Source organism: Spodoptera frugiperda, chromosome 9 (genome assembly GCF_023101765.2).
Source record: "Spodoptera frugiperda isolate SF20-4 chromosome 9, AGI-APGP_CSIRO_Sfru_2.0, whole genome shotgun sequence".
NCBI classification, from domain to species: Eukaryota; Metazoa; Arthropoda; class Insecta; order Lepidoptera; family Noctuidae; genus Spodoptera; species Spodoptera frugiperda.
In genome coordinates, this window is record NC_064220.1 from 1,178,404 (window position 1) to 1,204,541 (window position 26,138).

Here is a 26,138-nt window from a genome sequence, read left to right on the forward strand (position 1 = left end):
ACAAAAGCACATAAGTACCAACGTGTAAAATATTCCCATCGCTCCACAGTTGAATGAACTATGAAGCAATAGGTAGATGAAAAACAGTAATCGTTGGATTATCACGAAGAGATCAGTCCAATAACCACACGGTACCGTTACAATCGTGTCACGCGCAGCTCTGGTACGAAATAAAAGATTACCAACAGCTATGGTACTTAGGTACCTATGTATTAAAGAATACGGGTAACTACAAATGGTTATGAATTACATCAACTAATGTTTGCCACGCTTTCACACATAAACAGCTCAACATATTTCGATGAAATTAGACACAAAGAGACGCTGTAGATGTTAATAATTTAAGGCGTGGAACGCTCGTCTAGAAATTACGTTATGTTTATAAACTGGTTACAACATTGCATCGTGATTGAGTCAGTGTTATTTAATGCTGAGATCAAAGTAGGTACAACTAACGTGTATAATATATAGTATCTAGCTGCTAGATTCTAGCTAGTGTTTGCATTCTTAGTACCTATACATATAAACTAGGTAGCTGTGAATACAATTTCATGCCAGTACAACTTAAATACCTAGGTACGTACGTAATTTGGATACTGGACTCTATTTTCTGGTGACTAAATGACTAAATTAGTTTTATGACTAGATGCAGCGCTAGCATTTATTGCTGTCTTTTTCCGTTGCGATGACAACATTCTTTAGAAGTGCTAACACGACGTACGACGTACAAATAACTAGTTCCTATAGAGCAGAGTAACATTAGTCACAATAGAAGTAAGAAGTAACTAATGAGATACCTGATACTATGTTTTCATTTCAGAATACGTCCACTACTTCACTACTTATTTGAGGGTTTGCAGTAGTCCCCAAACGATCTCACTAGGAGGATAAAGGATACGAAAACCACGCGAAGTGGAAAGAAAAAACTGCGTTTAAAAAACCGACTTCAAAAAAAGCCGGAAAGCGGACCCCTGGCGCCGCAAGAAAGCAATCGGGGTAACGCTAAGATAATAATGATGATGCGTAGTAGATGAGTAGAAAATTTAGGATACTGTTGCACCTCGATGATTGGAAGTAGTTCTAAGACCCAGTCTTTCACCTGTTTCCTTTACTTCTAGTTAAGAGTTACCTACTTCAGATTATACGGAACAGTCTATTTAACAAGCAAGCACCATAAACAAACCGTTTGATTCTTAACTGTACAGCTCGTTACAATGTAACACTAATTGCTGGAACGGGAACGAACCCAAGACGGAAACTCTCTCGAACGAAGCTACATTTTATGGCGATACAGCCTATCAACTGAATCTTAATGAAAATCAACTAACATGTTAAGATGACAAGAAAGTACTATGGAGTTTCTTGCTTGTTCTTCATTTCATCCTATACTCTGTAACGAGCAACTATTCCCTATTTAATCACTAGTAGTCGTAGCGTAGATGTATCTAGTCTCTCTATATGTCTTATTATAATGTTAACTTTCGAAAAGTGCTTGTAAATGTTTTCATTAAAATCAATCTAAAACTGGTAGAACTAGAAAAGGTTTGCGTTTTTTTTTAATGGGGGCCTCATCAATCATCTATTATTTAATTACTTATCCCGCCTTGGATGAGGCAAGAGGGAGTGTCAGAATCTTACTGACTAAAAACCACCCCGTTCCTTCTCCTGCTTTGAGCCGGAGCTCCGGTAACCTGTTACGTTGTCCGCAGCTCCGGATACTCTTGTATGGATTCCACTAATCCAATCTCGCCTTTATGTTTCTCTCTCTACAAAGAGTGAAATAACATACATACATAGTAATTATAAATCAAGTAAAACAGAAAATCATATTAATTGCAAACCTACATTTTATTCCACGTGTAATCTCAGTCGTACGATGCTTGATATAAAATATGCATGAGATAGTTAATTATAGCAGAGTAAATGAATGATTCAAAACCTACAGACTAAGCTAATGACTAAATACAAGCGTGTTTATTCTGTTTATATGTATGCAATGAAACACGAAGCTGTAGCCTCGTTAAGTAAAATGAAAGGTAAGGAATAAAATCTCATTAGTTGATTAACTGACTAATAGATTTTCTATCAGTTTTATTCAAAACAGAATACCTCACTAGTACATACATACATAACCTCAAGCCCGCCTCCCATGGTGGTAGGCAGAAACAATGGAACGCCAATTGCTACGAATCTTATATTATTATCCCTCTTTCGCTTCTCAATAGTAGCAGAGATTTATTTTGATGTGAGTATTTGCAATAGTTTCCACATACACCACATAGTTAATGCTTTAGAAAATGACAAAAATAAATCCAAAAAAGCAGTAAATTACGGTACAAATGTCTATAGGTATAATTTCGTGCAGTCATATGTAAAATGTAACGCATTGCGCTAACGGTATAGAGATCGGAGTATAATTACGTAACGGAATACGAAACTCCTACGTTTCCAATGAGTCATGCTTCCAATTTAACGGAACTGTCCATTTTAAGTTTTGCTTAAAAAACAACACAAAGGAATACCCACTTCACACGCCGAAAAGGTTATGGATTAAGTTGGCTTTCGATTTCTAACTAGTTAAATGAAAATTGTTTTGTGCTAGACCTACATAGTTAGTATAGTTCCATACTAGGATTCACGATCCATTTTCTTCTTCTTTTTTGTCCAAATTCAGAATAGACAAACCCTTTCACAAGTTTTAGCTGCTAAATATCTTGTACTAGTCAAGTCAGATGTTGATTGGCAGACTAACAATTAGATACCCATATCAATTTTCACTAACACTAGAAAAGGGTTGGAGAAAGCAAAAAATACCTAGTAGACAATGTAACTATAGTAGTACCCTTTAAGCAAAACTAAATTTACCAAAAAAACTCGGTTTCTCTTCACCTTTTTCTAAATTAGAGCTGACCTCGGCAGGCAGATCTTTATGTATCCGTAACAGAAAGTAACTAGGTAGGCTTAGATTAAAACTATTCACATTTTATGTAGTGTGTAGGTAATCAACTTTTTTCTTTCTTCCCCTCCATAGTCCACGAAGATGGTTCGTGATTGGCCGACGTTAATCAAAAATAAACGTTACATTGTGAAACACCGAAACCAATTTGATAATTGTGGCAGAACATTAACCTAGTGGCGATCGGGCACCATAACGTTGCGGAAAGTAGAATAAAGTGGATCAAGGGGTTTTAGCAATGGTTGTCGTGACGAAACACTCGTGGAGTACAGTTAAGTTAAGTATTGTTCGGAGCCACGGAGCGAGACAGCTCATCTACACGTCACAGAGTCACAGTAGATCATTAACCCCTTGGATTTTGAGGTGAATAAGTACGCTGACATGGTGACCAAGCCAACGGCATCAAATTGGGACGCCTTGTTCTATGTTTTGGAATTCATTAAAGCCTAATACGCATTTAATTATTATGTTATCGGCTTACTCACGTAGTGTTTTGACGAGGAACTCGACTAGTTTCAAGCCATGCTAGAGGCTCATATTCATGAGTAGCATTACGCGACATTGTCGCACTGCTACTGATGAGTAAGCCGATAACATAATAATTAATTTAGTATGTCTCACGAAAGTTACAATAAAATAATACGCGTTTTTAAATTAGCTTACCCAATTGTGTGTTGTTCACTTCGAGATCTGATTGTTAGGTCACGTAGAAAAAGTTTAGGCTAGAGTTAGAGATAGTTTTCGAGAGCTGCGGAAAACGTAACAGATAACTGGCGCTCCAGCTAAAAGCAGAAAAAGGAACAAGGTGGTTTTTAGCCACTAACAGTCTGACAGTACTGGCAGACAAAATCACCAATGGCTTTTGCTGGACCCAAGGCAGTAGAAGTCATCGGTTTGCATCCTCAAAAAAAGCTAGAGATAGTTCAGTGCAAATAATTCCCGATTGTTTTATTAATCTTTCCTAAAAGAAGAGTCCTATGTCGTTTTAAAGCGAAATATCCATAAAAACGAGTAAGTTTTTAGTTTTCTCTAAGTAATACAGAGAAAAACGGTTAAATCCGGTGCGACTAAAGAATTCTGCTTGAACTAATAGAGTTCAACTAGGCGTGTGGGTGAATGTGTAGCAATTATGAAATTTTATCGCAGCGTTTATTCGTAATTAGGTGCAATAATTTTCAATATAAAGTACCCAACTACGTTTATATTTCAGCAACGCTTAAATTACACTTAACTAATGGTAGGACATCGAAAGGAGCGTGCGTGGAAAACTCCAAAGTTATCTCTCTCCTAATTGCAAAAAAGCTCATTAAAACAATTAAGCCAAATTATGATTTCCTTTTTCCTTAGTTAGTTAAGATTGATCACTTGGGAGTTTTAGGAGATATTACTCTTTAATTATACCTAGGGACGCTTTGTTATCATTTTATTTATGCTTATTTGAATAAGTGTTAGAAACCGTTTATTTTTCTTGAGGAAGAATTAAACTGTCTCTCAGTTCTCTTAAATTCTAATGGACAGGTATTACCAACACAATTTGAAGATTGGGGGACAAAGAGTAACTAATCCAAAGACCCAATTAAGAGATTTCTCCACAGATTTACTTAAGAATAGCTACTATTACTAACCATTTTAGTATTAAGCGTTACTAAAGCTTAACCGCGTCCATTTCACTGCTGGAAAATGGTAGACAAAAGGCATTGTTCGGTGATAGTCATAGCAGAATTGGAAAAAAGGGGGTAAAACATAAGCCTCTCCCTAAAACAAAACGTGGTGAAGAGCTCTGCGACCAGCAGTTGTCCGTTGTTTTGATATTGTACTGAATTGTGAGGCTTAAAGGAAAACTGAAGTACCTAGCTAACAAAGTTACATTTTACTACATATTGTAGTAGTAGGTATTACAATTTACACGTAGGTACATTCCCTTTACGTATAGAATAATTAATAACTTCTATGGTATGTTGTATTTTGTGGTAACTAGTGAATCAAGCAAAAGATCGTGCAAATCACCTGATTATAAGCAATCAGCGTATTACGATTTTGCCTTAGGAAATTACCTAATACCTAACTAGTCAACCAAAATTTTAGGAAATGTCTGAGAATTATCCACATTTTGTCCCTTTGTAATCAGTTTTGCTGGTTTTCTAGGCCACATTCTGTGATAGTATTTCTTTGAAAGGAATTTTCAATGTAACAAAAGTAGGTACGTAGTGGAATAAATTATTCGTCGGACAATATCGCTGTTGGTTCACGCAAACGCCATTGTATCTCTCATTTTCTTCTTTTTCCGCATTCCTTTGTTTCGGTAATGAAAAGTATTCCTATTCAGATAAATGAACGTTTCGAAATCGAGACTACTTTGCTATTAAATTTTAATTCCTATTTGTTAATTACTAGAGCACGTTTTTGCATATGCGGTAATTATTTTTAGCCTAACAATCACTAATAAAACAAGAAGTTGGCATTAGTCTTTTTTGTTAAATCGCAAAGAAACTTGCAGTTTATATTTTTGTATCTGAAGTCTTCATTTTAATCGTCAAATAAGCTATTAAATAGTTATAAAATCCACAATTAATGTCACAAAAAGCGGCTACACAATACAAATGCACAACGATAGGGAAATTCAAATTATTGATTCATTAAAAAACACGCTTGCATAATTCATACAGGAGAAAGTAGTTCCGTTCGCAGTTCGCACCGTGTGTTTTGTTAATGATCACATGTTTTCTAATATAAACATTTGCATACGTGATCAATAACAATACCGGTATGACCACAACAGTTGACTATAATAGTAAAATTATTATCACACGACGTATTGTATTACGAAATCGTTGGGATCTTGCGTACAACCCATTTTAATGAGGTGCATGAAGCCATTTTTTGGACTAACAAGACTTTTATTTAAGAATAATTATTACTAATAGAACTTCAAGAACTGTTACCGTTTACTATAACTACAAATAATGTGGTTTAACTAAGTACAACAACCTATCACTATATTTAAGTGTGGTAGAGCAATGCTTCGCCAGGAATGGGCTGACTCGACCGGAGTGATGACCACGGTCTTACAGAAAACCGATGTGAAACAACGCTTGTGTTGTGTTTCGTTGTGTAAGTGAGGTTACCGGAGGCCCAATTAACCCCTTTCCCAATCTTCCGAAAATGCCGGTAACGTAGTTATTTTGTAATGCCTCTGGTGTTTCGGGAGGTTTCCTCAGGTTCTGGTGATCCGTCTGCTCGTCTACCGGCTTTAACCATAACAAAATATATCTATCATTTAAATTGACTTAGATCAACTGTAACATGATCACCACAACAATAAACAATCTTCTTGAAACATTGAAACAAACAACTAAAGTTCACAAACCTACCATAAGCGTAGAACAAAGGGACTCTTATTATTCACTACGTTAAATCAAGAAATATCTTCGTACAAATAAAAGATTACGAACCGACGCTGACTGACAAAAGCTTGATTAAAGGCATCAAAAGCGTGACGCTCTCTTGCATTCTATTTAGATGCTACTCCCATAGATAAACAAAGTATTTCTGAGTAACTTCAATAACTTGATCCCTTGTTATACAAAAGAGGTTAATTTAAAGTGCGGGGAATAATGGAAGAGACGGGGAAGCGCATGCCATCACCGTGTATCTAAATTTGGTTTTTAAACGACACCATTGTTCCTTTTTTGATCGACTCAAAAAAAGAGGTTATCAATTTAACCCTTGTAATGCTGCTATGGTCTATCGGAATTTCTTAAGTTACAATATCATTTATTAATGTTTTTTTCATATCAACAGTGGTTAGTTGTAAAATGTTCATCACATTTCCAATAGTTTTAGTCCAGTAGCTTTTTCATTAAGATATTTTCGTCTCACCGACCATTAGTTTTACCCTTTAGAGAGAAGTTTATGATAAAAGCTTAGTAAATACTCGTAATAATAACTATTCCACCGAATACCAGATTTGGCACAAATCTAATGGACTGGTAAATAGTTAAATACACAATCAAATACCTACAGAAATGTATGTTGTGCTAGTCAGGCTAATTCAACGGTACACTAACTTCGTTCTGTAGCTAGTTTAATCGCAAATATTTGAACAAGAATGTGGAGTAGGTAAGTGGTATCATGTTCAGCGATAATTGCCATTGCGAACTTAAATACAAGTTATTTTAATACTTTGCTATTATGAAACAGAGCTTCATTTGCTTTGGCCTAGTTGGGCTTACGTGAATTTCATGAATTAGTTACTATTTATAGCTGCTATAAAGTATGAAAGTAGAAGCAAAACAGAGCAGAATTTTAACTCGTAAAAGTAAGTAGACAAAAAACCGTTCAACGCAGAGACCGTAAATAAAATTGCACGCAGATTGTCGGGGACCCAAATTGCATAATATTCGGATGGCCGTCAGTTAAGCCAGTCACCGCACAGACTAGATAGAGCTGTGCTTCTGACACACAAAAGAAAAAAAAAAACATTTCCCACAAATGGCGGCGGATTTGGAAATTTATGTTCGTATAATCTGTAGTTACGTTTCACTTCGCTTTCATACCCGCAAATGTGGTCCCGTTGGCTTATTGTATATAAAAGGACCACCGCATTGAGGTCCTTTAAGGTCTGATTTAGTGGGACGACTTTTGTCGCATTGACCTACTTTTTGAAGAGACATCGCGACACTTTTGACCGTGGTCTGAGCATCGCCTGAATCAATCTGGGATTCGTCAAGTCACGTCTGAAATAACGACTGCAGTAAAATACACGATTCATTGCAAATTTCAGAACGCGTTGCAGTAAATTTTGATCTTTATGATGGTTAGGAATAAGAATTAGTTTTTAATGTTTAGTGTATATTTTAAGCTTGGTAGTGCCGTTTCGTGAAGGTGGTTGCGGGCCGTAGGCGGGATGTTCAGCAGTGCGTTCATACGGAAGACTTGTCGGTGTCACTTTAGTTTATTATTGTTCATACAGCCTGTCCAACCTCCATAGACTGTCATTGTTTGTGTCAGCTTTCCTGCTGTAATAACAACTTAATTCATCGCCATGCGTGGGTGGAAAGCTTTCATCAAATTAGAAAACATATTATTTACAAAAGAAAAGAACATTCATCAAACGATAATATTCATTAAGTTTATTATTTTTATATTACAATACGAAATACGAAATTATTATTTTCGGATCAATACTAGAACACAGCCCTACCTTGTACTAATTTATTCTGTAGTCCTACTTACTATAAATAGCTAACATTTAGATCATAAAATTGGGTGTGGACTTTTAGTTCTTATGATTAAATAGGTATAGGTACTATAAAATAGATCTAATAAAATATTGTGACTAATTCTCCTCTTACAAATGATTAGGTACCTATTTGTAAAAAGGTATTATGTTATGAGTATGAGCAATAAACCTTTGCTACAACACAAAAAAAGATACAAAAATACCTACCTAACTATAAACATAAAAAATGTAAGTCCAGTAGAGGACATAGGTAGGTTATTCTTTTGTCAAAGTTATTTAGGTAGTTAGGTACTGTTAAATTAAGATTATACTAATATTATAAATGTGAATGTTTGTGAGTTTGTTTGTTGCACTTCAAAATGGCTAAAAGGTTCCGGATGAAATTTGGAACAGGGCTAGGTTGTAGTCTGGAATAACACATGGGATACTTTTTATCTGCAGATTTGTATGCATCTACAACAGAAAATTGAAGGAAGTTTAAAGCAAATATGTCTAGGTATAACTTTTAGAAATAAAATAAAGTGTTGTATGTTCATGTTTGAACTGCATGTATGTATCTTTGTGCGCGGTTATCTTGCATTTGTCCAAACCAAGTTTGATGCCGGTTTTAGCATATTTATTTTTGACTTAGAATGTTTTAGGGACATTACCTGACTTATTAAAAATGGAAATGGCAAAGAACATTGAAAGCGGTTCCCTTGAAAAAAAAAATACTGGGTTTTACTAAAAAAATGGAAGTGTTGTATTGTTTAATAAAATAATTATTATAGTTAAGACATTTTTATATTAGATAGGTAACTACTTAAATGTGGACTTTATAAAATAGGACTTCAGACAGAAGACATAATGGAGAGTTGTACTATGTAGAGAAACACAATAAAACTATTGTTTTACAAGTTGATAAAACAATAACTATAAAAGTATAAAGTATAGTATTTCTTCAATGTTTTCTTTTTGTTCTTGAATAAATAATGGGAGGTAGACAAAGTAGTTAAAATGAAAAGTCTACATTTTGTTGACTTATTAAAAGGTACCTATTTGTAGTAAAGTGCAAAGAGTGGCAATAAACTAATATTCATAAAATTAAACATTGGTGAATTTAAAGCATTGGTATGTTTTAAGCAATTTTATAATGCAATAAGACTTTATTTTTAAGGGAACCATCTTCAATTTTCTTTACCACCTCTGTTTTTTTTATTTCAGGTAAGTAACTAAATTGGTTAGGTGTCAGTAAATTGGGAAAATTTAAGTCATATTTATGAACTTGATGTTTAATTTTTATTTCTTTTTTATAATAGTTAGGGGTGGTGTTGTGGTGTGTAATGTTTTGATTTTACATCTGAAATGTCATTTTTTTTTTACAGAGGATCCTAATTTTATTACCAGATAGAGAAAGATTAACTGATGAACTCACTGCTGACCACCAACAAGACACAACATTGAGTTTGAAATAAATATTTTTATTCAACTTATGCATGGCTTTGCTTATCTTCTAGATACTCACAATTTATTTATTTATTATTGTCTTAAATGTCTTAATAAAATTTTAACATTAATGTTTCTAGAATTTTATTATTTTATTGAATTAGGTACCTACAAATAATATTTTAGCTGGTGGGTAGACTACATTAAAATAGATACTAACTTCATAATTTTCAGGATAGAATCCGGTATTGTTGTTAATTAATTTCCTAATTAAATTCTTATAGGAGAATAAATAAGATCCATTATCAAATGCCAGTAAAGTAGGTCAATTTCTTAAAATATTTCTCGTCAAAATATTATTGAAACCTAAATAAAGCGATACTGTTCAGAAATTGAAAATAGCTGCAAACATAACCAGCACCTGCAGTCTAGAGTATTTTATGAATTGGTCATGTAATCGTTGTAAACGCTCGTCACATTCAAGAGAAAGGAGCGAGTTTAGAAACAAAAAAATATGACCTTTACGGCCGAAAATGCTCGGAAACGTAGCCAACTCACAACATACCTTATCTCCTGGTATGTTTTTCGACGACATGGTGTGTCACCTTTCTGTTCTGTGTTCTGACGTCGTCTTGGGGACGATTTATCCAGAGGAAGGATCTCACAGTACCCGTGAGAGCCCAGCATACGACACAAAACACTCCACTTTACCAATCACTTGGCCATTATCACTGATCGAAAGATGCATTAAAGCCACAAACATAATAATCGACCCATCGTTTGGAGTCGTAATCAGCACGATTTCCCATTGATATTCATCGACACAGATAATTTTTCACAACACTATACACAAACACAGCGACTGACAGAAGCTAACTTGATTGAGTTGAGCTTGACGGAAAATGGCGAGGGATGGATAACGTCCCTCCCGTCCCACCTCTCGCCCCGCGCATGCCATCTATGTCACAATAAGTTCCAATAATTTTTCTAGAGGGCACCGCTATACAATAACAAACAATGTCCTTGAACAACTTAAATATTTTTATCAACAGATGGCGCAGCATTTAAAATATATTTTGTCATGAAAAATGTAGATTTAACGTTGCTGTGGATTATTTATTACACATGTTTAATAAAAACAAAATTATTTACACACTTATGCTTCGATGTATTAGTGTAAATTACAATGTATCGAGTAGATAAATCTGATCAATTTGTGACTTCTTTCTGAAAGTAGCAAGCAGTGCCATCTATTTTACAAAAAGAAAAGGTAGTTGGTGAAATTCTAACCAAAGACAAAACAATGTGGTACTAGATCGACTATAAAAGTATCAAAATCGAATTTTATTATTGAATTCTTTTAAAATTCATTTTTGCTGCTTTTAACTACGACTAAATTATCAGTAGGTATCACAGAGAAATGTAAACCCAAACAAAGAATTCAGGAACAATACAAAAAGTGTGTACACCATCACTACACAGTCTAGTTATATTATTATTTCGAACCTTACATACACATACGTAATAATAGCCAGCTTCTATCACATTTTATTTCTATATTTATTATTCCTAGAGAAAATATAAGTAAATTGTAAAGGTTTTATATCCATAATTACCCATTAACAATTAACATTAGTGAATTCAGTGACGATGCTTAGTATGTCTAGTATCCTTCAGAATTTATTATTTATTTTACGTAGTTACAATCGCATTTATTATTTGTAATTTACACATTTCTCTACCTTGACATAGAGTGCATTTTCAGATGGGAAAAAACTGTTTGTAAATACCTGCAACACTAGCTTCCGTTTTGAACCATAGAGTTTGTATAGGCATAGATGCCAGCGAGTCTGGCTCGCGCAGACGCGCCAGAGGTTTGGAGTGTATTTTGTTCTTCATATTTCGCAAAATGGCGGATGGAGGCGTGGATATAGATTTGTATGCTGATGATATTGAAGCAGATTTTAACCGTCAGGTGAGCAAATTTTATTGAAAATAATCATTGTATTCGTATAACATGTTGTAATAACTAATTTGCGGCGTGTTTTTGGTATCATAAGCTATGTATTGTGATAAATTTGTTTGGGCGGTCTCCTTCAGGACGAGTTCGGCGGTGAAAATGTGGATTTGTATGACGACGTGATCGCTGCACCACCCAACAAACCGGACGATGTCGATGGACCACCAAATGCGGCACCCCAGCACCAGCATCCACCGGAGGAGACCAACGGGAGCGTGAATTATCACAACAACGCATCAAACCACGGCCATCATGGCCGCCGTTTTCAGCTATACGTCGGCAACCTAACTTGGGTTTGTACATGATTTTGTCTCATTTAGATTATAATGTAAATATAGGAGTTTTATTGTTTTGGATGTCTGTTTTTCTCTTGGTAACGAGAAAAAGGGATGTCGATAGAACTGCCGTTCGCCACTCAGGTTTTGTTATCGAGCCGTCTAGATAATAATCAATGTTTTACATAAGCTGCTATAATTATGTCAAATATAAGTTGCATATAATTCGTTCAGGGTTGAGTTTGAACTAAGTAAGTTATATTCATAGCCAAATCACATGATATTTGTTGGAAGTTACTTAGATCAAACTCAAGAGTTTGTATAGATCAGGGTTCTATTTACAATCATCCGAATGAATGTTGGGATTGTGTAAAACATGTTTTTATGATGTATATCTATCTTCTATCTATAAAACATAAAGCATTTTTAATGATAACTTGTTACTAATTTGTATGTCACATACTTATTTCTTAGTAATATCTGGATATTTTTTTATTAATCAAAATTTGTTGTCATTTTGTTGTTAACACTAAAACATTATTTTGTAATCTAAAAATTCAGTAAAGTAATACAACATACCTACTGCATTACATAGTAACTGTGATATAATTTCAAAATATGTGTCAAATCGTTTTCTATAAATTCATCGGCAAAAATATCAAAATCTGAGGACAGATGGCAGTTCCTATTGGCAATCAGATGAAAATGTTAGAACCTTGCAATTGTCTTACTGATAACAATATTATTCGAATGAAAAAATTAAAACCATTATGGTACAAAATGTAGAAGCAAGAAATAAATCAATATGAGTGATAGGTTCTATAAATTTTCATTTGATTGCTGAATTCTTTATCTAGTCTATGTGCATCTGTGTATAAACAGTAACTGCACAGCCGCACATGTGAGTCACGGGCCTTATTTTTAACCAAACTCTAAATTATATTTTTAAAAAATTAAAATTTAATTTTTAATAAGGCCTCAAATTATTTGTTTGGCTAAATATCTTACTAAAATGAAGTCATAAGTGTAGCAAAATCTTAATGGAATGAGCATTAATGAAGATTGGTCTTTAACGATCAAAGCTCGTTTAATGCTCGTAAAATATTTCTTGTATATTTACATATGATTTTGCTATACTAAATAATAGAAGCAAAAACAAGGAAGTGTAATTGACAAATTAATTTAAGTATAATAACAATTGTCAGCTGAAAATTATTGAGAGATTGGATTAGGTATATGCTAAAAACTATTTATTGCTATTTTGTTCTTTGTTTGTATACTTACGCATCAATTTTGATGTGCCTATCTCTTTCCAAATATATTTAATTTTGTAGCTTTGTGTTGTAAGTTTAGGCTTGTCTTAGCTATTAAATATTTTAAACATCAAAATGTAAGACTAGAAATTAAACCTTCAAATGCCTAGTTGGAAGTTCCTACTATAAGACAAATATCACTGAAAGGCATTTGGAAAAGAAAATGTTTATGATTTTCTTTAAATTTTAATTTTATAGTGAATGTTTGTATCGCTTAGGTGTTACTGTCCATAATCCAGTCTCTAGTTACCTATTTAATACTGTTACAACTCTGTTAAGATGTCCTTACATACTTACATAATATTAATTACTAAAACTAGCATTTCTGTCAACTGACAAAAATGCTAGTTGTCTACTACTACTACTACTAAATCAATTGTTATGTTATAAATCCTAATTTTAGATTGTGTTTAGGAACTTATTCAAAATCTTCTCACACACATGTCACAATTTATACAGGATTTGTAAGATAATTAAGACCTATTGCTTAATACAACACACATCTTGTTTTTGCTTCATTTTATACAGGTTAAATATACTTATTATATCAAATATCAATATTTTAGAAACAGTAAATTTTTCACACAGATTGTTCTTAGCAAAAGTAATTTCAATGGTTTTATAATCTATGTGAAGAAATTTACAGTGTTATACAAATATTTTTAGTTCATTTATGCACTGATCGAGGAAAAGGTCTTGGCAATTTCTGAGATATTGTTTCACATGTTCTGCTATTTGCAGAGTCATGTTCAATCTGTGATATTTTTCATAATGTTCTATTGTTTTCATATTTTATTTTATTGGAGTTCATAGTAACATTAGTTGGAAATGTGCAAAGAGATATTTGCATTTTAGGATATATTATTATCTATACTATGGTTTGTACATTTAACATCACCATTCCTCATTCATTTTAGATTAGTTACAGCAAAGGAATATAAGTAACTTCATATATTTGTTTTGATTGATTCCTGGCTGAATTACATTTAGTTTGTTTGTAAATAGTTTCATAACTTCATTTATTGAGTAAAATCATTATGTATTTTACATAAACCATGTAGATGAAATTCATTTGTGGAATTAAAAAAGAATGATTAACTGTATGTATTAAGAAATATGATGTTATAGAGTAGCAACAGATGATAGTTTAGATTTGCTACATAGTGATGTGATACATTACAAATATAAAATAATCATGTTCACATTGAGACAAAATGTATTCATGTTACATATTATCATAGTAATATCATTAAATTCATTGCTGTGTTATGGGTAATTCTTTGTAAAATGATAAATACCTGACAGTTGTATAACAACTCAGAATATAGACATAGGAAAATAATCATTTGATGTTAGCACCCAATACTCAAACCAAAAATAGTTGTTTGATTTAAAACTGTACTGACTAAACAGTTTTAGCATGCAGCTAAAGCAGCTGCCCTCTGTAACAGCTATGTTTGGGTTCAATAAGTACAAGCCATATTGAAAGTTTGTAAATATCTCTTTGATGTATTGCATTGTCGGTTTTGTGGCAGTCACTCTTGCTGTCTTTGTGATTAAGGCAAATTTTGGCATGTCGGTATGAGTGTGACTTGAGACCTACTACAAAAGTAAAAGACAATTTCAAAGTTTCATGTTTTGACATTATTTTATTTTTTGGATATCTCGTTATTTGACATCCTCAGACCAATGAACATGAAACTTAAATGAACATACTTTTGTGGTTCTCATTGATGTGAGTTGTGAACACTGAACTATGAATGTTGAGAAGAATGACCGATTTATATGTATTTATATATTAGTTCATGTAACATAATATATTATATAGATATCTCTCCCAGTGATTACATGTTAACCACACATCTTTGAATATTTTGCTTGATAATATTAAACACTGTCTTTGCACATATTTTAGTACAAATATGATACAAGTGTTCTGTATGACATAAAATAACTTACAATATTGTCAAAATGGTTGTCTGTTATCGTTACTATACATTGCTTTAGTGAATAACATAGAGACTTATGTGTCGCGTACTGTGTGTAGGCTATAAACTAGTTCGTCGGGTGTAGTGAGGGAGTGCGTTCTACAATATATTTCATAACGTAGTGACGTATATAGCGTTATTCGCCTGTTGCAACATGCTTGTCATTTAATAATCGGAATCTTGAGACAGGACTTGCATGAACATTACTCCTGTGCCCTCAATATTCTGGTTTGGTTGACCCTATGTATTACTTAACTAATGTTTTTCTTTATCAGGTTTTCAGAGGTAAGATGTTTGAGCTTGTTCCGCGTATTATGTAGCTATTTGTGTCTTAATTTGATTATATTTTTATTGTTTTATTTTCTTTTATGTTTCTTTAAACTTGGCCGATTTGTTTTCACATTTTGTCTGTACTGCGGTTGGAACCTGTCCAATTTTATGTTGTTGTGTAAACATATCATGTACTAATTTTTAATTGGCGCAAATTGTTGAATGTTTATCGCTACAGTAAAATTATAAATACCTGTATCTATCTACTATACCTCTAAAATGTTTATATCCGGGCGAAAATATTATAATAATACTTATAAATTTAAAAGTACTGACACTATAATAATAGTATTTAAATTCAATAATGTATAGATAAAATGATACTTCGCGTCGCCGCACGTAATTTATATTCTGTCAGGATTTTGTATCACGTTTTCTATAGTATTGCAAGGATTGTAATTAAAGAATTATTCACATTGTTATATTTCCCTGTAACATTTCAATATTGGCAGATGGTTGATAGCATAAATACATATATTGTAATAATGCTAAAATTAATATTACTTCTTACTTATGTAATAACTCCCTGCTTAAAACATTTTTGTACGTAAGGTATTTTATTTAAATCTTGTCTAGTGTACCAAAGTATTTATCACCTATCTTCATTAGACTGATTTTGAATAATTTAAGTCGTGATACAATTAAAGTGTAAAAACTTTGTTACTTGACTAAAGATGTTAAATCCTTGTACTAAGTGAGCTATCCTTCCTTACTGTTATGGAGGATCCCGTGTCCCGTTTGAGAGTGATGGAGTCTGCAGTTTTGCGAACTGCTCTATTTATTTAACTTGATACTTCCGATATCTGTGATATAAAGTTATATGAATGACAATAAAAATATGGTAACAATAAAATCTGTTTCCTTTTTCCCAAAGTCTCCTGATAGATGCGAGAGTATGACATTAGTAAAAAAAAAACAGTAGTGCTTCGTCTTAAAATTAGTGCAAAAAGTTAGATGTGTGTAGGGTTCACAGACACGTTTTGAGTGACACATTCATTTTGGCTTTGTACACTACACAAATATTTACGGAAGTTAGGTGCATTAGCTGGCGTAAGAACAAATCGCGTTAAAATATCAATGAATTAGACTTTCGCGCTAAATGGTTATGTTGTTGGACGCGGTACCATACGTCAGAGTCGTGGCTGGCTTCATCACGTATGTATACAATTTATCGCTTAGCTGACCAGCTTTGTATCGTGGTTTAGTTTTTGGTAAAACCTTTTGCAGTGGGCGACGGACCAAGACATTGCTAACGCCATCGCAGACATTGGCGTTACTGATTTTCAAGACGTGAAGTTCTTCGAGAATAGGGCGAACGGACAGTCGAAGGGGTTCTGCGTCATATCCCTCGGCTCTGACCAGTCCATTCGGATGGTTATGGACAGACTGCCCAAGAAAGAGATACATGGACAACATCCCGTCGTCACTTTACCCACTAAGCAGGTAAGTAGGGAGGGGTAATGGTTTATCTTGAATACTTACAGAAATTATTATTATACAAATTAAATTGTTTCGAAACAATAAATAACACCAGTGACTAGTAGTCGGATTCTGCGATTACGAATAGTGCTTCGGTCATTTATTGTTAAAACAATTTAATCTGTATTGTGTCAAGTAAGCAATCTACTAAAAGTAGGGAATAAATAGTCAGATATCCGATATTATTTGCGTATATTCATAATTAGTAAAAATAATCGTAGATTAACCGAATTATTAGGCTTACGTCAACTATTCGAAGATGGGACGATGCGTGACGCACATTATCTAATGATTATGAGCCCCAGTATAAGTCGAAAGTATTCGAGCATCTTCTGTTCAAAGATTATTAGTTTTCAAATTACATGAAATAGTAGGTAATCAGTTCTTGGTATTAAAACTTTAATCGTTGTTATCTGTTAGAAATCTTGAGAAGTAGGTACTCAGAATTAGAATAGGAACGAAACATAAGTAGGATAGATTCACTTCAATTGTAGGATATGTCAGTAACTTTATAAAGTAGGTAGCATTATAGCATTTCAATCACGAATACATACCTATTGAACCATAGTTTGGCTCCTTCGTACACGAACCGTAATACATACTCTTGTAGGACAATAGCAAACCGAGAACAAATCTTTATCAAATCTAGCCTATTGTAGGATGTGTTTGATTTCATGGCGATCGATAGTAGAATCACAGAATTATGTTTACGACACAACATCGGGTGCGAAAGGGCTCAAGTTTTGTATAGGTACTACATCTGGGAAGGTTACTGTGATTTTGGGACTAGAGTGGAGTGTTAAATTTAATAAAACATTGATAGAATAATCTAAACCATAAAGTCCACATAAAACATCACGATTTCATCATCACTATAACTAGTAACTTCACATACCTTCTAAAATCTCACTACTCTTCTCAAATGAAACGGAGTCTGATTATAGGGGTAGTCTTAATATTGACAATGTATAAATAGCCAATAGGTTACAACCAGCGTATATTTCACAGGCCTTGAACCAGTTTGAGAGTCAGTCTAAGACTAGATCGACACCACCTGGACCTAACAATCCAGGTATGAGAGGACCACACCCGGGCGGCCCGCCCGGTCCACACCCTGGAGGTAAAACTATTCGATGGAACATATAACATAACAAAAAGCCTACAACTCCCGAAAAGGGGAGCCAAAGGCACTTTACTAACCCGTCGCCAGTTCTGTTACAAAAATTATTGTAACAAGCACTAAAATGTGCAGTTACTGGAATGCCCCTGTTTTTAGAAGCCAATCTCAAGTTCAGTATTTTACTAAAGGGGCGTGTAAGAGGACCGTAACGGCTTAGTAATTTCGGGATGGAATAAACTGTTTCTAATTTACTATCAAGAGTCATAAAGGTTTCTGGTCCCCTTAAATTGTTATGGATACTAACAATACTAACATTTAAATGACACGTGATTACGTATCTTCTGTATTGTTGAGCGTAAAGATTATTAGGTACTTCGTAAACGTTGAAATGTCCAAACTTACCGAGATCTCCCCATCCCATTGAATAAACAATAAATTTGCTGAATACATGGCGAAATTACATTTTATATTCGTAACTTGAAGCATACGAATAGTATACTGCTCCATCAACACTGCGATAAGAGGGCGTACATATTTTTATGTCTTTATTTACCGTGAAGTTTATAGAACAAGATATTTACACGAAAATGTTGAACAGATTTCTTTGGCGGTGGGCCAAATGGGCCGGGCCCCAACGGGCCGCGCATGATAATGCCGGGCGGGGCGCCGCACCACCAGCTGCGTGGGCCGGCGGGCGGGGCGCACGGGCCGCACGGGCCGCACGGGCCCCCGCACGGCCCGCCGCACCACATGCCGCAGCACCAGGGACCACCACCACACCACATGCAACATCAAGGACCTCCGCCGCATCAAGGCCCTCCACCAAGGGGACCACCTATGCAGGTTTGTTACTCTTCTTTATAACAGCCCGTTTTTAGATATTATTCTGCTGTCAGAAGGGAGTTGAATCTGATATATTTATCATGAAAATTGGTTCCACTATTCTCGATTGTTTGTAATTAATTTGTGACTTATATTCACTTAATTTATTACAATGTAATGGTTATGTTGAAACAATATTTTGTGAACAGTTCCAAGGCCCACCTCAGCTACAACGCGGGCCCGGTGGTCCCGGAGGTCCAGGTGGTCCTGGTGGTCGGCCAGGGCCGGACTGGGGACCGCGCGGCCCGCCGCAGCAGTTGCCCCCGCACCCACAACCACAGTACGGGCCCCCACAACATCAGATGCCACATCAAATGCCACCACCCCACCCGGTTAGTATATGATCGGAGACATATTCCATTTATTAGTTTAATAAGTTAAAAACACGCTTTTAGTCATGAATCCTCGTCATCAGGAAAAATGGACCTAAATAACAAGACTATACTCCAATATGTTTCCTTGCAAGCAGTCCAAGGCTGCATTAGCTATCTTCCGATTCCATCACCAAAGGGCCTAATACGAGTTTCTTTTATGAGATCGAAATTTTACTGCGTTTGGCCTGTTTGGCCTCCAATGAAACAACCAATCAAAGGGCTAAACGCGGTAACGTTTCAATCTCGTTAAACGTAAAACAAACTCGTACTTAGGCCTTCTGACTAACTTAATGATATCATAATTTTGCATGGTCATCTAATTTAATCTTAGGTAGATTAAATTAGATTAATTGCCAAGTTTCATGATGATACAATAAAAGCGTGTTAAAAATAGTTTATTCTATGATGTTATTATATTTCAGGGCGGTGCGGGTGGTTTGCCCCCCGGACACGCAGGGCTGGCAGGCGTGCCCAGGGGCCCAGCCCCCTTGCCCCATCATCCAGGTATGCCCCCCTACCCAGGTACGCACTCATTCATTTTCTTTATCATTACTGCTACTAAAAATACTAACAAACTAACGCTGGCTTCAGAGAACAACTGGTAAAACTCTTTGAAGTTTGATGTACATGTAAACTTCTAACTTCTAACCAGTAACATTATGTTAATGTGATGAAAGCTACTGTTAATGTTCTTGTCCATAATAATTAGTTTATTATGTTATCAAAAATCTAATAACAGTAGCTTGTTATACGTATTTGTCATTAATGATCATCCAATTTCAAAATGGCCGATTTTTATTATCTAAATTCTATTTGAATCTCAACCTTATTCATGTTAAATGTCAACGCCTCAATGTCCCTGTTTCAAATAGATTTGTTATAAATACTAGTATTCCTACCCCCTTAGGTTCCTTTTCAAATATAAGTAGCATCATTTCACTACATTAAAGCTTAATTAATGTATGTTGTTTGTCTGTTGTCTGTGTACTTGTCATCTGTACCCTTAGTATGAGTGCGTTCGGCGCTCTCGTTTCTATTACTTTAAACATAAAGCAAACTCGTACTAAGGATACCGTTGTATCTTATGTTTTGTGTATTATGTCTTACTGATTGGCAGAAGTTACTGCTGACCAATGAATCTCAGTTTCGATTTTGAACCTAGAGTTGGATTTATACTTACATAAGACTTAAAAAGAAATGGTGTTATGTTACGTATTTTATGGTCCTTCAGGAATAGAAGGCGTTATTTTATGTTTCATTAATGGTCATTTCACAAGATCTCGTATTTGTTGTAATTTGCCAAGCAAACAAATGGGGGCTATCGTTTTTCTGTACTAATGTGAGGTTATGTTAATCTTATCCTATCCTATCACTGTAGATGTCAAATGTTGAATTGCACAATGGTTAATTGGACAAGAAAAAAATTACACAGGGGTCCTAGCTCTAGCCCTTATACCAATAACTAATACCTCTTTCTCTAGTGACATAGTACTCTACAGAAGTATAAAGTCCCTTGTTAATTGTCTGCAGGCGTGGGCGGCGGCGCCCCGGCCCCGCACGTGAACCCCGCGTTCTTCGCGCAACAACCGCCCGTACAACCACAACCCGCTGTACAACCGCCGCCGCAACCTGGACCGCCTGGTAAGGAAAGAAAGAAAGAAAATTAAGTCTTTGACTGCCAATAGAAAACTGTTGAAGGCAAATCCTCCGCTAACGTCGGTCACCTGTGACCACCACGGCGTTCAATGTGTTAAGCTACACTTTGGAACAATCACCTAGCTTCACTGATGGATAATTGACATTTAAGTTTCAAAAGTGTCTAATCTAGGATTAATTGAAGTAAATGCTTTGACTTTGACCTTGCAGCAAATAAAAAATTATAACAACACATGGTAAAAAATATAGACTTTATTATAGTGATTGATTTTAGTGGAAGATTTCATTGAATCAAGAGCTAATTTAATTAGTTAGTAGACTGTAGACGTAGGTGACGTGTCTTGAGTAGTTCCAAGCCATATCAGTGGCAAAAGTCGACGCATCATTGTGCGACAAACAGCTCGACAACTTATTAAACACATGGGACTTCTATTTACACTATACTATTGTAACAGGTCCAGGCGCCCCATACGGTCACCCAGCTCACGGCGCCCCACCACCGGCACAAGGACCACCGCCCGCCGCAAGACAACCCTATGGAAGACCACCACAGGTAAAATTTAAACTTTTGTAACTATACAATTAATCGAAGTTGATCAAATATGGGCTCGGAAGCCTCTTGTCTTACCATACTTATTTTCGTTAATATGCTCATTCCGAAAGACGCGATTACCTTTTACTTAATGTTGCTTTGTAACTTGTCACGTGTATTAACCGTGGCTTTATTTGTTCCACAGAACTACCCGGGCGCAGGCGAGGCAGGGCGCGGCGCGCACCACGGGCCCGGCATGGGGGGCGCACACCCGGCGCACGCGCCCCACGCACCCCACGCCCCCCACGCGCCCCATGCACCCCATGCGGCCCACCCCCCACACGCCCCCCACGCCGGTATCAGCGAGGCAGAGTTTGAAGAAGTAATGTCCCGCAACCGCACAGTATCATCGAGCGCCATCGCTCGCGCTGTCAGCGACGCTGCGGCCGGAGAGTACGCGTCCGCTATCGAGACTCTCGTCACTGCTATATCACTCATCAAACAGAGCAAGGTAAGCGTGATGTATAAATAGGACGGACAATTACAGTGCACTAGCTGGCATTAACGGTTCTCTTTGGGATTCGCGTAAGAAGACGACGCACAGGGAGATCTAGATCAAAAGACTAGATAAAAACAATCCCTAAAGTTTCAACCCTAATTTATCACAATACTAATAATTTTTTCCCCACCACCAGGTTGCACACGACGACCGGTGCAAGATCCTAATATCATCGCTGCAGGACACGCTGCACGGAGTAGAGACGAAGTCGTACGGCAGCGGCGAGCGGTCGCGGCGGTCCCGGTCCCGCGACCGCGACGGCCGCGCGCACCACCGCACGCCGCGCCGCCGCGAGCGCTCCGCCAGCAGGTACCGCGACCGCAGCCGCGACCGGGAGGACCGCGACAGGTAACCCACTCACACATATACTCACATACTTCACACTGCCTCTGCAATTTGCTTATTTACAAAAAATATGACAGGTATTGCTGTTAATTTTTTGTTTGGAACACATGAAATCAATTCATCAATATCCCTATTCGAAATAGTTTGTTCGGAGTATAATATTGAGAGATCAAGTAGAAGCTGCAGTTAAGGATATAAGCAATGTGTACCTTGATCAAATTAGGCCACAGTGGCAAGTTTCACACATCTATGTGGTACATTATGCAGGAGATATTATAGTGCACAATTGAGTGTTATAGTGTGGTCAACAAGGGCTTTCCGTGGTAAGCACCACAGTCGAGCCATGCACATGGTTTCAAGGTTTCACCTACCTAGTGTTGCAAAAACTCAACTAAAAAACCTTTGCGCCGTCTACCAAATGCGGGTAAATTAAGTAATTAAATTTTATACACATCACTTTTCATGACAAGTACGTTATATCGTGTTTGGTTAGTTTAAGTCTTTAGATAGTAACACATACATAGTCATGCATGTATTCATCGATCATTGCAAGAGGGCTAACTAGGTAATACGAAGGAGTGACGTTCTTTGTTCCTGTCGTAGAGTCGGCGGCTCCTATACTGTTAAAGTATTCCTGACGCTCTGCCCTTGCTTGCAGGTACAGGGAACGGTCGAGGGAACGTGATCGTGAACGTGACCGCGATGCGTAAGTGTCGCGTTTCTTCACAAAATGCTCGCTACCATCACGCACGTTTACCTTAGCGTGACAGTATACTAGGTTCTCTATTAGCTGGTATTCGGTGTTCGCTTGTACTCTTTCTCATTACCCTTGTCATGAAGTAACGACCCAAGTAGTGAAGATTTCGACGTATGCTTGTCATGTGTACCCCTGCGTCTAGTGTGGTTTTCGTACCTATACCTACAGCGGATTGCCTAAATAAATAAAGGTGTTAATAGAAGCTATGTCTTTGTTACAGGTATTACAGGGATTACCGTGAGCGCGAACGCGACAGGTCTAGGTCTAGGGAAAGGGAACGTGCCGACCATTACAACAGAGGTCATAGCCGTGAAGAGAGGTAATTATTATTGATATTTATTAAAATAGACCAATCAGTTGAGATGTTTCCTATAAATTGTTTCTTTTGCCATTATTTTAGACTTCGTTTGCTACTTGATGATGCTAAATGTAGAGTTTTGTCAATAAATTTGAAAATATCAATTTCCTTTCTAATCTACGTTGATTAATACTTTTGTATATATTATAAACGAGGGTGTACCTTATGATTAACGTTAATTACTGTTAGTTCTACCACCAGGCCCCGCAAGTCGCCAGTGGAGCCGACAGCAGAGAGTGGCGCCGGAGATGCTTCGGGAGCCAAGTCCCGGGCGGCGGGAGCGCCGTACTATGACGAGAGATACCGCGAGCGACGCGAGAGGGAGCCACCGCCGGCGGAGCGCGAGCGAGACCGCGAGCATCGCCGCGACGCGAGGCACTAGCACAGGCCGCGCGGCCTCGCTCCGCCCCGACCACTACCGCCAATTCAACCACATTACACAGAGTACACCCCCTACAGGCCATGGCTCCGACAGTACACACGATACATACACAGATTCTGGTACCAAAGCGCAATGTATTTCCCTAAATACTTTTTTTGCTAGTGAACTAAACACAAATCGACAGTTTTGCATACCATCGTCATCATTAGAAGTCAACATGTTACGCTTGTGCGCTACATTTTGATTTTAGTCACTATTTCTAGTACTTACGTTTCGTGCGATTGGTTATCTGTGTGGTTACAATGGACTTTTCTGTGGAGCAATAAGCTGACTTTAAAAACGTTTGATATTACGTACAAATCCTTTAAAAGACAGGGATTTTCAGTTCTGGACAATACCAGTTTGGTATAAAATATTGTGCAACTTGATTTGTTATGTACGTTGTATTGTATATTGGTCAGAATCGACCTCAAATAGAGGTGGTCTGGCTAATATAATTCTAAAAAGCAATATGTACTGAAATTCTAAAATACTTTTTAATAGTTGAATTTTAAGCAGTAAGTAACCAAAGGATTAATAGTAAAATCCGTTCTTTTTTAATAGGATAGAATATACGCCGTAATGAACTATTTAACCAAATAATTTTGTATTTTTGCAATGCAAGATGTAAATACAAAGTGGATGTGTAGATTGACAACTACTTGAGCGACTTGAGCTCAGACATTCGTAGATCAAATTGTTTCCAAGCCTACATTAATTTCAAAATTATCCAATTGTTTTGCAGATGTAAGGAAAATTGACATTCCAAAAATCCCTCGTACATCTTGATCAAACTATAAATTCTGTGTTTATTAAGAAACCATGTGTGTCCTGTATACTTGGAAAAAATGTAGTTCTATTATGTTCGCGTAATTTTAATTGTGTTTTCTTCACGTCATGGTTTAATGGTTAGTCATCAAGCATATTGTATCACCTTTTATTTTCCCATGGTTTTTAATCATACAGTTTTCAATAGAGAAATCTATCAGTAACACTAAGATTAGTCATGTAAGTTTTAAGATATTCTTGTATGGATGTTCCATATGATTAGATTATGACACTGATTTAGCTGTTAATTAAATAAATTGATGTAATACATAAACTAAGACTTGTTTATATTTTAAATATCCCTACATTGTTTATATTTATGTACTCATTAATCAAGCTAGCAAGCTTGCATTAAGCTAGTAAGCTTAGCTAGTAATAATTATTATAAGAAGGTGGTGGTAGACCGTCCACCAGCGCGGCTTCGCCCGCGTTCCCGTGGAATAATAAGTAGCCTATGTATTATTCAAGACAATAATCTAACTCTGTTCCAAATTTCATCTCGATCCCTTCAGCCGTTTTGACGTTAAAGAGTAACAAACATCTCACAAACTTTCGCATTTACAATATTAGTAGGATTATTAAGAAATAGATTTTAGAAACATTTAAAATTATAGGATTAGGTGGTAGTAGGAATATTTTAAACATTTAATTTTGCAAGTGCGGCCGATTGCATTCGTCTTTTTATTTAACATAGTGCGGCTCTAGGGGCTAATAAAAATCCGTAGTACAAAAGCCACGTGCTCGTCCAATATAGCTGCAAATAGGAGCGTGAACGCCTCACTGCACTTGCCAACAATGCTTTGAAACAAAGAGTTTCCATGACTGGAGATACGTACTACCAATAGTACCTATTTGGGAATCGAGATTGCAGACTGCCTCGTTGGTCGAGTTGCCTCAAACGAGATTCGACAAGCAATGCTTATTATTAAGTTTTACTTACCATCGTCTCAGGACACGGCAGTGCCCCCGCGCCGCCAAGTCGACCTTATAATATCAGCCACAAGTCATCTCTTGAAAATCGTCGTTTTAGTTCAGTTACTACCATATCAGTCTGTTATAAAAAACCTGTATTCAGCCATCAAAATTTCCCTATATACTTATTATACTCTTTGATCTAGATTCAGTAATGATGCTCAGTGTATCTATGTCAAAAAACTCATTCTCTAGTAAGGTACATGGAATTCAATGGCGTATCGTGGCTTGGCGGGGCCCCGTATAAAGTTATTTTTGGACCCTTTCTTTTTTTTTTTGAGGGGGTAAACTTTTTACCGCCTTCCT

At 36.3% G+C, this 26,138-nt stretch overlaps 2 protein-coding genes across 7 annotated transcripts in view; one reads left to right on the top strand and one right to left on the bottom strand.

Moving 5' to 3' along the window:
- The window catches only part of LOC118271225 (ubiquitin-like protein 3), a 154,939-nt gene extending 144,359 nt beyond the window's left edge, over window positions 1-10,580 (bottom strand). The window contains exon 1 of one of the 2 annotated variants that reach the window (XM_035587227.2): window positions 10,189-10,580. In XM_035587227.2, coding sequence (XP_035443120.1) covers window positions 10,189-10,218 — 30 coding nt within the window. In that variant the 5' untranslated portion in view covers window positions 10,219-10,580. The remainder of the gene's footprint in view (window positions 1-10,188) is intronic. The other variant, XM_035587228.2, reaches the window with a different exon arrangement.
- An 851-nt stretch (window positions 10,581-11,431) lies between these two features.
- Window positions 11,432-25,138, top strand: LOC118270908 (cleavage and polyadenylation specificity factor subunit 6). Of its 5 annotated transcripts, none has more exons than XM_035586708.2 (14): window positions 11,432-11,598; window positions 11,724-11,936; window positions 16,777-16,992; window positions 18,037-18,148; window positions 18,747-18,991; window positions 19,180-19,362; window positions 19,827-19,926; window positions 20,935-21,045; window positions 21,516-21,613; window positions 21,798-22,103; window positions 22,288-22,499; window positions 23,155-23,202; window positions 23,474-23,572; window positions 23,801-25,138. In XM_035586708.2, the coding sequence occupies exons 1-14, from the start codon at window positions 11,533-11,535 to the stop codon at window positions 23,991-23,993; spliced, it is 2,202 nt and encodes a 733-aa protein (XP_035442601.1). In that variant the 5' UTR covers window positions 11,432-11,532; the 3' UTR covers window positions 23,994-25,138. The 5 variants fall into 5 exon arrangements, with proteins under 5 accessions (XP_035442601.1, XP_035442602.1, XP_035442603.1 ...); XM_035586709.2 differs by having other exon boundaries at window positions 23,813-25,138; XM_035586710.2 differs by having other exon boundaries at window positions 19,827-19,908.
- Window positions 25,139-26,138: the final 1,000 nt, after the last annotated feature.